A 12,227-nucleotide genomic window follows, 5' to 3' on the forward strand; every position below is an offset into this window, starting at 1 on the left:
GTGGCATTTAAACGACGACATGAGGACGGCCTTCCTGGACTGCCTGGTTTAATTCAATACCGATATGAAAACATGCCAGAGGCGACAAACTGGAGAGAGCGCTCAAAGTAATCTCAGTCTGCATCAAGAGAATAAGCCATTTTGGAATTGAATGCGAGCAGCTTTTTGTTTGGCTTGCATGGCATATTGTTATCTCCTATTAAACAATGTGTGCGCTCCTCTTTGTGTTTGTGTGTGTGTGTGTGTGTGTGTGTGTGTGTGAATCATTCTCTGGGGAAATAAATCACACACAGTGGTCTGCATCAACCCTGAGGAAGAGAACCATCAATTACATTCCAAAAGACACTGAAGAGGGTGAGACTGAATCAACCTTACCGCTACTATTAGCATAATTATTCCTCTGGACTCATAGAGATCCAAATGCACATGCCAGCGGATTGAAAAGCTCTTGTAAACAAATTTAAATTGTTACTAAAGTACCATGAATTGCATGTTTTTGAGGACTTGCTCTGTTATGTGGATGTGCCATTGTGAATCGCTGTGCAAAGGGAAGGGTTTCAAACAAGCAGAAAGGATTTGTTAAGCTCGTTCACTCGGAATGCTCACAGCTGGATGAACAGAAACACCACAACATCCATTAGAAACATGGGGTTGCTGTGGATGCTACCACATGGTTAAGCCATCTTCATGGTTTCTAACAGTTTGCACTCAAGTTTCTGTCAGTGAACATTTGAAAGTTTAAAAGAAATACAATCTTTTTTCCCTGTTTGCATAACCGCACTTATGACAACACAATACACAGATATTAAAGGCAAATTACTTATAATCATTTACATTTCCAGCATTTAGCAGATGCCCTTATCCAGAGCAACTTACATTTTATCTCAACTTATGGGGCTCAGCAGTGGCAGCCTGGTGGTCCTGGGTTTCGAACTCACAACCTTCTCATCGGTAATCCAACACCTTAGTCACTAGGCCACTAGGCTATCACACTATTCAGTGTCAACAAGATGTGAATGCATTCCCAGAGGAGTCTGGTTCCTCTAAAGTTTTCTTCCTTATGTCATCCCATGAAGTTTTCCCCTTGTTTCCCTCGTCACCGCTGGCTTGCTCATAAGGGAGGAATTAAAAAATGTAGAATTTATATTGAGTTTATAGATTTCTGTAAAGCTACTTTGCAACAATACCCTATAGACAAACCCACTATGCAAATAAAATTGGACTAAATATACATTCACAAAGCTTTTTAAAAAAATTGGTTGCCTGTGGGTGAAGTGATGTCTGATATGGTTTGTGGTTTTGTGGTATTATAAAACTATATTAATCTCTAGGTCTAAAATTCTTAAAAAAAAAAAAAATGTTCTGCATTCATTTTCAGGTTTAAGCCAGATTCATCCAAAAACATTTCTGCCACAAATAATGCAACAAAGCTGATCAAATATAAAACAATAATTTATTATTTCTCCCATTTTACAAGACTTCAAATTGTGTTGGTAACTAAAGATTTGTTGTGTTATTTTGATGTGATACATGGAGTCCAATACAAAAGACTTTTATTCATTTATTTATTTAGTTACTCGTTTTTTTTCTTTTTAACTATATAGCATTTTGTAAAGGGCCAAGCCTGACACTAAGTTTGTTTAAAGACCAATTTGTTTACCTCCATTATTGTATGCTATATACATAAATAGAAATCTTATTAAATGTCTTTTGCAAAATGATAATGCACACAAAGCGATTAAAACTTTGAAAAGTGTTTTTGCAATACTGCTTCCTGTGTCTCAAGACTTCTCTATGATTTTGAGAACTGTACTTAAATCAGCAGATTAGTGACTATGTCTTCATTTTGTTCAAGAAAATAAAAACACAATGTTTCTTTACAATGCAGACTGATGGACAGTTTACCGTATTAACAAAAGGAGAACTTGCTCTCAGAGATATGCACCTTTAAGTTGTCTTGACCTATTTAACAGCTGTAACACAAATCATGCAACTGTTTGAAACAGCACCTTTAAAATAATTAGAATACAGTTGTGTTTGTAGTGTTGTTGGAAAAAAAAAAAATGTAACAATGTTCTCGCCCAAGATACTGTATTGGCCATGAAGCTAAATACACTGTATTACTTTAAATAAGCAAATGAATGCATGAGAAGTAAAATACTGATAAAAACTTGTAATAAAAATGTTGCTGTTAATTGTTTTATAACAAGTGGTCTTTAAACTGTTTTTAGAAATCTTTCAGAAAGGCCCAAATATTAAGAAAGTTCCTTTATAAAGCAAAAATCCTCAAAAAGCAAGCACGACATAGAAAGTATTATGCAAAACCATTTGTCATTTTCTCTCCTCCAAGTCCGTTCTCTGGAACTCTCATCGTACCTCACCTGCTGATCACAAAACCCTTCAAACAAAGATACTACTTCCTTATTTACAAACATTGCCACATTGAACGAGGCAGGATTCTCTACCCCAATCGGTAGTGTCTTATGTACACCAGCCAGAGCCACCAGCTCACACTGTAGTTACTGACAGCAGCGAGTTGTACACTCGTGTCCCATCTGGAGACCTCGCACCATGTGTGAGCAGTTCCTGGATGGTCATCCAGTTATCGAAGATCTTCTTGTTGCGCTTCTTCATCATTTTTTTGTGACTTAGTTCAATAATGTTGACTTCCTTTTTGTCGTCGGGGCCACTCCCACTCTGCTCCTTCAGCCAGTCTGTACGACTCTGCTTCATGAACTCTCTGCGTTGGCGCTGTTCCTTAGCACGGACAGCATGTTGCTTACGCTCCTCCTTGCTCCAATAGCGGCCCATCTTCAGCTCGCTGGCTGCGTCGTCGTCTGTGGTCATTCCTCCGCTGCGTTCCTCTCGTATGCGCAGGGCACGCTCCTTTAACAGGCGGTCACGTGCTGGCCTTTTGGTGATGTACCGGGTACCATCGCTGCGGATCTTCACCTTCCACTCTGCCTTGGGCTCGGCAGACACAGGATCACGGCACATGCTGGCGAGACTCAACTGGCTCTGTGCGTACTCTACAGCTGACTTTTGCTGAATCAAGTGCATGTAGCTTTGATAATGCTGAGCATGTGCTGGGATGTGGGCATGCTTGTAGGGGGAATGTGGCTGGCTGAGGCGACTCTGCTTGCGTTCTTTGGTCTCAGAATGGTGGCCAGCATCAGGCTCTTTCAGAGGAGCAGTGTGACTCCTGCTTGATCCAGAAGACTCTTGGACAGGTGACAGCATGGACCTCGAGGCTCTGACATTAGTTACAGTACCTGTTACAGTACCTCCTGCACTCGTTTCTGCAAGCCCTTCACTGGCCCGGCGTAAAGAGTTGTCCGGTGAGAGCTCTAGGGTAAGTGGTGTGCTTCGGCAGCTCTCTCCTGTATTATAGGCACTAGAACTATCCTTGTCGGACTTCTCGGGGAGCTCGCTGATGTCAGCCAGTTCGTGGCGCCGTGCATCCACGCTTGTGTTGTAATTGCGAAAGCCACTGTTGTGCAACATCCATGGCTGCTCACGTAACTGCTGTGTACGGTGTGCGCGCACAATGCTGAGGCATTCTAGTTCAATGTTACGCAGCTCTGCATTAAGAAGCTCTAGCTCCTTGTCCACGTCATCATCCCCTGCACCGCAGAATCCTTGCCTGCCATCTACGCCAAAGCTGGGCCAGCTTATGGCCAAGCCACCCCCACTCCTCACCTGGCATTTAAGCTCCAACAGCTCCCTGAAGCGCTCACACTCATCAGCTGGGAATTCACCCAGGAAATCTGCATCAGTGTAGTCGGCTGAGATGAAGGACTCATTGCTGAAGGGAAGGTCAATGCTTCCCAGTGTGTCCTGACTGTAGGCCAGACGCCTGCGACTACCCAGTGTGGTAGAGGCACTGGTCTGGTCATCACAGAGGTTCTCCTGCTCTGAGCTCTCGTCGTTGCGGGTGCTTTCATCTGTGCGGCCCACACCACTGTCCTTCTCGTGCTGCTGTGAGAGCAGTGTTCCTGTGTCCGTCATGCCTCCACCCTCCACAGGTTTATTCTGGTAGAGAGAAAAGAGCAAAAAATAAGACACCGGAATTGATCTTGGAAAATGATGTATGTTGCATAAATTATTTTACAGACCACTTTAATATTTGTTTTGAGCTTTCACCAAGATACTGATGAGCAGACTAAAAAGGTGGCTCAATAGTTCTGAGTAGCTTCTGCTTCATAGACACTACATAGACATGTTCTACACTAAAGACTCTGGGGACAAAGTTGGTGAATAGTGGATGAGAATCTCCTTGGCTTCAGAAACTATGTTTGAAGAGGGAAAGAACATGAAGTTAACAGGAAGGAGGTGTAGTCTTTCTCTCCTACTCTTTACAGAACTGTGCCAGTCAAGAATCCTCTTTCTTTAATATATTTTAAATTGCAGGAATTCATTAAAAATCAAAAGACAAGGGACGTATTGGCAATTAATTCTCAAAGCCAGACAAAATTCATACAAAAACAACTCACTTCGGGTCATTTATCTGCTGTGATGGGGTTAATTGAATGACTGACTGATGACTGACAGAGCTGGAGACTACACAAGACTTTTGACACGTGAAGAATGTGTCTGATTGACTGCTTACCTGGTGAAGCATGCTGGCAGTGAACTGCATGGCCTGATGATGCTGCTGCTCGAGCATGTCCATGTGCAGATCATCTAAGAAATCGTTTCTGTCATCTTCCATCCATCCGTCATCGAGCTGTACCAGAAGACAAATGATAACAGCCATCAATCTCAGCCTACTATGAGCGGTTACATTTGTCCTAGACAAAGGTTTCTTTATTTAGGATTTTTTTTGCATGGATTAGAGCTTTCAGTGCATTTAGAGCAAAACAGTCACAGTGTTAATGGACTGTAATATTTGTAATGTAATATGAAATACAGTACACTTTATATAAAGTGACAGACTGAACTTCATTGTAGACAATCTGCAAAATGCCTCTAATGGATTTCACGTCAATGTGTGATATGTATATTGCCTTGATTATTGAAATGTATATTGAGATGTATATATGTGAAATCTTGTAAATATTTTACAGTATACTGTTTTAAATGTCCTTAAATCCCTAAATTATGTTGTATTGTATACCCAAAGGTATCTTACCTTATCCATGTATCTTACTTTATTTGTTAAGCAGACTGTTTAAATCCTAGGGATTCTCCCTTGAGACCTCTGAAACATGCTGCTGAGTAACTAAAATGGTTTCACCATTGTATTGTGTATTGTATACCCTCAGCCATCTCCGTGGGCAGCTTTGGTATTTAAAAAAATGTACGTCGTACTGTCCTACTGGGAAGTGAACTAATTAACATAAGTTGTAACTCAGTACAGATGTTTCATAAAGTTTTTTTTTTTAAATTACTTAAAAAATGTTAATTAAAATGACTGTTCTAAAAATACGGTGACTTCTAACGATGCCCTAAAATGTACAGACGGCAATTCATTTTTGGTGATGGTGTAATCATGCTTGAAATTGTTTATATACCGGTATCTCTGGCCGAGCCACCAGCAGGCACACGTTCTGGTTCTCTTCGCTCGTCAGCAGAGCCACTGCCTCCTCCCGATTCTGCACCTCTATGCCATTGATCTGAATCACAGTCACATGCGATGTAAACTGAATGTCAAGGCAATGGTGTGTAAAACATAGGAGTCTTGTGTGTATCCAAGCCAGTACAAACCTGGATGATTCGGTCCCCTTCTCTGATTCGACCATCTCTTGCAGCAATGCTGTTTGGATCAATCTGTCAAAGAAAGAAAGAAACAATACACCATTATTCAGCAAAAACAAACTTTATAAAAAAGTTCTAATATGCGCTATTAAAATTCAGGTTCATTTAATCATTTAATCAGATGGATCAATCCATCTAAATGACACAATCTAATAACTTTGACAGTCCCTTTAGTGATTTTGCGATCACAGAAATGAACACAATATCAAGCATCTGTCATAATCGGTGTAGCAGCTTGCAAGTTTTCAGAATTAACGCAGATTTCCTGCAGGTTTGAACCAAGATGTGTTGTGTGACATTACAAAAATACATTCAGCCAAAGCCCTCTTTCATACGTCAAGCATTAATACAGCTTTCATAGAAAGTAATTACATATACGTCTTCACGGATTTAAAAGAAGTTTAAAAGAAGAATTCTGTGCTTGGAAATTCGCTAGTTCAGGTAGTTTTCAAAATAAAGAAATAAAAATAAAATTTTATATATATATATATATATATATATATATATATATATATATATATATATATATATATATATATATATATATATAAATAATGATTAAATAAATGATTAAATAAATACTGTATGTATGTATGTATATATATATATATATATATATATATATATTTTTTTTTTTAGAAAACTACCTGAACTAGTGAATTTCATGTGTGTATATATATATATATATATATATATATATATATATATATATATATATATATATATATATATATAGAATGTTTTAGAATGTTTTTATGAATAACAAATCAACACAACCACAAAAGAGCCCACCTCACTGACATATATCCCAGTTTCATCCTCATCATCAGTCCTATAGCATACAGTCAAGCCCAGCTTGTCCTGGATATTTGTCCTGTACAAATCCACTTCCTGAAGAGAAACAAAACAACTTGTTCTTCTTAATCATGCATATATCATTATACATATAGAATACATTAGCATATATAGTACATTACCAGCATTAACTGACATATAGACATCAGCAGAACAACACAGGCACTGCCCCTCTTATCAGTCTCACAGGCTTTTAACTGGATTGGAGTCTTTTATTTTTCAGAGTCAGGGCTGACAGGATGAATGAAGAGCTCAGTACAACACTAGAGTCGAGCCTCATTTATCACTTGTCAACACCTGTAATCTGTAAAATACAGATTGCTATTTCCAGGAGAGGAGGCGGATCGAACGGCTGACTACCCAAATCTCCTTCAATCTCCTCCGACTGCACTTCAGTGCAACCGGCTCAGATTCAATTTCTACCAAGAACACTTGTGCTAATAGAATGTCTTATTCTTTAATAAATCTTTCTGGTCCATATTTTACACTGCCATTGTTCTATAATTTTTTTTAGCATGATCTATCACAGCAGCCTGAATGTATGTGAAACCTGCCGGCAACAGGAATCATTTTTCAGTCTTTGAGTGAAGTCATTTTTATAGTCCAAACTGGACCAAAAATTCATAACAGATTGACTAAAGTTTGATTTTAAAACTGACCTGAATTGACTTTCTCCATCCTCGAGTGTCTATCTTGATACAACCAATCATCCATAAACTCCCAAGTGCACAGTAGATTTGCATTTAATGATGCCAACTAAAAATAAAGCTTTGAGAGAGCTGAAAGTGACAACTAAATGACAAACTAGTGCAATGCAGCTCAGTCATTGCAGTGCACCGACTACAATGGACACACACTGTTCTTTATATAGTGGCATTTCTTTTATTCTATTTAAATTGTCTTAATTTGTGGATTTGCTGAATGTTTTTGCTTTTCAAGCTGTTGAGACATGATGAGAGAGAGATACGAGATGTGAAATTATTAAAATAACAGATACAGTGAAAGATCTGGGTGTATGTACATATGCTAGTGTTTCTATTTTATTTAAATAAATATTGTTATAAATATATAGCAAAAGAGTTTTGTACAAATGATCATTCAGTTTGTGCAATTGAAACTAAAACACAATTTGAAATACTGTAACTGATCAGCAATTATATGATTTGAAACCTATGAAATTCGGGTCACATTGGTGAGTTGACTTAGTACTACTTTTCATACATACTACATTTAAATGTCCCTGCTAAATACAAATATTCATTAGTATAATGCTTGATAATTAAGGCCCGATTTGTGAAAATGCAAATTTCAAAACTAGAACATGGAGGAATATGGTTTTCTCCACTAAAGCCCGCCCCATCATGCTTCCCCTTTTATCCTGACATTGCACCTGAAGGCAGGACAAGTTCAATGGTCATTAGGGAAAAGACTTTGGCTTTTTTATTAATCATTCCTGTGTTTCTGTGGCCCCATGGTGACTTATGAATGCTCTTCAGGGCCAATGAAATGTCAAAGCCTAGTGCTATGTGCTGAGCATCTGTCTAAAAAAAAAAAAAAAAAACTGAACTTCACCTCATTATTAATACACTGAAGACCCTACGGACATCTCATTTTTCTACTGCCTCTGCACTGTGAGTGCAATTTCTTCGCAGTTCGTGTCGTGATTCGCTTGGAGATCGGAGACCTGGAAATCGGTGACATTTGTAAAAGAACAATCTCACTGATGTGTTCAATAGGACTGGCCTGGAGTGAGTTCTAATGGACTGGCTTGTCAATAGAATGGATCTAGTGCAGGAGTGCGTACCGAGTAAACCGTCTTAATGCTACTGCGCTGGAGACAGACAGGCTTTAAGCTGTGCTGTTAAGAAGGCTACAGGGACAGAGCAATAGAAATATATCTTTATTTATGCTTAGGGGAAGAGCTGGAGTGGACAAATGAGGCCGAGAGGGCAAAAGAGAGTGTGTGGGAGTGGAGAGCCCTTTGATAAGAACAAATATATTACAATTATAAAATTAAAAGGATAAGAATTTGTGTGCGTGTTACCTCATACTCAAGTTCCTCTCTCTCCATATCTTGTTGCATGGTCTCTAGGTAATCATTCGGGTCGAAATAATCATGCCCAGAAGAGTGTCTGTAAAAAGAACATCACCACCATAAAGCAGCTTATAAAATATACGTATACAAACTTTTACAGGTTCTAAACATTTTTCCTCTATGACATGAAGGACGGTTCTGCACTCGGGTCTCCATCATTGATTATTTGATAGCTTCGGCAAGGAAGGAAAATTGATGTATCTATAATGAATTCAGAAATTACACTGATGCTCTTACTTGTTGCTCAAAGGCTCATGGTTACACTTGCTTATATAAGCGTTAAAAGAGTGGAAATTATTCCAAATCACACTCTCTGATGATGCTCAGATGTGAATGTGTACCCTTTTGAAACGGCTTCCTCTCATGGTTTCTTCCTCATATCGTCTTTGTAATCATATTTCTGTAAAGCTGCTTTGAGACAATGTCCATTGTTAAAAGCGTTATACGAATAAAATAGAACTTAATGAATGCTTTTGATATAATCAGGGTATAATTTTAATGCAGGCCCTAAAATTACTTTCCAGTCCATGATGTATTCATCATTTGGAAAACTATGCATTACCAACTGACATATGCTTCAGTGAAAGCTCTCGTAATTAACCTCCAGAATCGCACATGAACTGATAGGTTAATGTTCCGAGGTGAAAGAAAGAAGAGTGGTTAATTAAGTGAAACCGTCAGTGAAATCAGCTTTAGTTACTGTATGCACTGGAAATGTGAGTGCTGTTTATTAGAGAGCAAGAGCCAGTGTGTGTGTGTGTGTGTGTGAGAGTGTGTGTGAGTGTGTGTATGTGTGTGTGTGTGTGAGTGAGTGTGTCAGTGAGTGTGTGTGTGTGTTTGTGTGTGAGAGTGAGTGTGTGAGTGAGTGTGTGTGTGGTGTGTGAGTGTGTGTATGTGTGTGAGTGAGTGAGTGAGTGTGTGTGAGAGAGAGAGGGAGAGGGAGAGGGAGAGAGAGAGAGAGAGAGAGAGATGAAGCATTGGGTCATCTAGAGAGACTAGAGAAAGAGAAAACCCAAACTCCTCAGTTCCTACATTAAGATGTTCTGCAAGACTTCTAGTGCTAATGAACACACTGGAACCCGAATGCTTCTTTTGCTTGATTTTTCAGGTTATTCTATCACTCATTGCTATGGCTACACAAATAACTCTCTGAAAGTCATTGTGTCATCGTTTCTCTGCGGGATTGAATAAAGTAAACTGTACACCTTCCCAATTTATTCCATTAAAAAATAACTTTTAAATAGATTAGATAAAATGCTTTACTAGAATGGGGGCAGTCTAGATTGTTTTTAGCTTTAATTACTTTTAAATAGAAATGTATCCTGTAAGGCATGGAATCCAGCAAACGATTTCAGTGTATCAGACCAGGTACTCGAGAAAATACTATGGTAGAGGCAATATATGTAAGAGACTGTAGTTCGATGTCTAGTTTTCTAATCATTTTATCGTGTGATTTATGTAAATTAGTTATTGTAATGCAGCTCATTGGACTGGACCCTAGTAATGTCAGAAAAGGGACAATTTCCACACATTTTATTTCCACCCTCTGCTTTGATTTGCCAAGAATTTAAAGATTTTGTTTAAAGATGAACAAATCTTCATTTTGTTGTTCATATGAATGAATTAAAAGTTAACTCTTATCACCATTCAGTCATGTTACTTTCTTATCCAGTCCTTTCTTAGCTAACAGTTTAATATAACTCATCTGTTATAAATTTTAGTTGTATACCACTGCAACAGAGCATCAAAATCCACAACGGATGAATGATTTTTTTTTTTAAACTAAATGTTATTTACTTACTCGTATGTGCAGTATGTGTAATCAAGCCTACTCTATGTAAGCAGTACTTAAAAATATATATTTCCTTCACTTTCACTTTCCGTATTCAGATAGGCCAGACGAGGAGCCACTCACCCTTCAGGCAAGATGTACTGATCAAGTACAGGAGGTGTTGAGGCAGGCAGCTTGCTGAGAGCCATAATGTGCTGGAAGGTGATGTCTGTCTGTGTACTGATGTCCATCAGCTGTGCATCCCCTTCAGGTCCGGGCAGTTTGGGCCTCGGGGTCTTGCGCAACACCTGCACCATGATAGGCTCTTTGGCTGCACGGAAGGCCTCTACTGCCTGCTCATGAGTAGCGTTGGACAGGTCTTTGCCATTTACCTGGACAAAGAGAGAGAGAGAGAGAGAGAGAGAAAAGAGTAGAAAAGAAGGGAAAATTATGTTAATGTTGTCTGTTAGAGCTAAAGATTTGCATGAGGAAACTTTGATGAGTATTGAGGGATGGAGAGCAAGGGATATAGATGCATTACAGACACATACATAATAAATAATAATAAAATAAAATAAAATAAAAAAAACAAAAAACACTGAAATGCTGCCTCAATCCATGACCATGATCACGGTATTATATATTAGGCTGAAAATCTTAACACAAGGAGAGCACACTTGGTGGCCGTAACAGAGCCCACTCACTCAACACGATCAATCCCTCCTCTAGCATTTCTTCTGAAATACAGCTGGTGCAGTCACCCATCCCTGAGCTCTCAGGAGCCTTCTGTCTACCTCAGCAGGCTTTTCCTCCATCAGCTATTCTTCAAATGAAGTGCAAGAGCAGGGATGTGCCCCAAAACAAACAAAACAAAAAAGGATAAACCATAGAATGGCACAGAGACACAAAAACGCGAATTGTGTAGTAGGAGTATTTGAATATAACATGTCTGCACAGACTGACTGATTTTATTAGTTTCTCACAAGCCGAAGATAAATTGTAAGGAATATGTTCATGTTGCTTCTTTTCAGGGTCAGAGGTAAATGCTGCAAAATGGGAAAAGTTAATTAGAATGAGCCCCTTCTTAATTAACCAAGGCTCTTAGGGAAACCAGATTGTGGGGAACAGAGTGGTGTGTGTGTGTGTGTGTGTGTACGTGTGTGTGGAGACTTCTTTAGCTGAACAATTTTAGGGCCAGTGAAATATGGAGCCACCCTGAGAGATTAAGTGGGCGCAGAATGTTAACCGGCTGAGATTAATATGCGCAGCACGCTGATAGCGGGGCAGAGAGTGTTAATTACAAAAAGTAGGATGAGCAAAGAGACATATTTTTAAAATTGTCTCCTTGTCAGTGGGCTTGCTAAATGACTAATTAATGAATCGGAAACCTTCAGGGTCTGATGCATTTCTTAGGGATATCTGAATACACACGTAGGCATTTTGGTCAGTTAATTAAAAAACTAAATGCCTAAAAAACTACTAAGTTGGATCAGAAACAAAATCATTGTCAGAATAAATAAATAAAGAAATAAATAAACTGACGTGTTTAAAATAATTCCTTCAAGGGCAATGCTTATAAGGCTGTGGATGTAATTAACATTATATTGATTCACAGCATATCATATATAGCCTATCTTTACACAGAATGATGATCTAAGTGCTATTAGGGGCGTTTATGTAGGGTTGCCAAATCTGTGGTTTTCTCACAGGCTAATTTAAACTGTTTCTATAGTTAAATGGTTAAAGGTT

The 12,227-nt window shown here is 38.8% G+C and overlaps 1 protein-coding gene across 2 annotated transcripts in view; it reads right to left on the reverse strand.

Moving 5' to 3' along the window:
- Positions 1–1,434: 1,434 nt before the first annotated feature.
- pdzrn3b (PDZ domain containing RING finger 3b) overlaps positions 1,435–12,227 on the reverse strand; it is a 90,713-nt gene continuing 79,920 nt past the window's right edge. For both annotated transcript variants that reach the window (XM_060868375.1, XM_060868376.1), the window contains 7 exons: positions 10,623–10,870; positions 8,657–8,744; positions 6,550–6,648; positions 5,707–5,769; positions 5,514–5,615; positions 4,610–4,726; positions 1,435–4,032 (listed from right to left, as the gene is read on the reverse strand). In XM_060868375.1, the coding sequence (XP_060724358.1) occupies positions 2,509–4,032; positions 4,610–4,726; positions 5,514–5,615; positions 5,707–5,769; positions 6,550–6,648; positions 8,657–8,744; positions 10,623–10,870 (2,241 nt within the window). In that variant the 3' untranslated portion in view covers positions 1,435–2,508. The remainder of the gene's footprint in view (positions 4,033–4,609; positions 4,727–5,513; positions 5,616–5,706; positions 5,770–6,549; positions 6,649–8,656; positions 8,745–10,622; positions 10,871–12,227) is intronic.

The sequence above is a fragment of the Tachysurus vachellii genome, chromosome 4 (genome assembly GCF_030014155.1).
Source record: "Tachysurus vachellii isolate PV-2020 chromosome 4, HZAU_Pvac_v1, whole genome shotgun sequence".
NCBI lineage: Eukaryota > Metazoa > Chordata > Actinopteri > Siluriformes > Bagridae > Tachysurus > Tachysurus vachellii.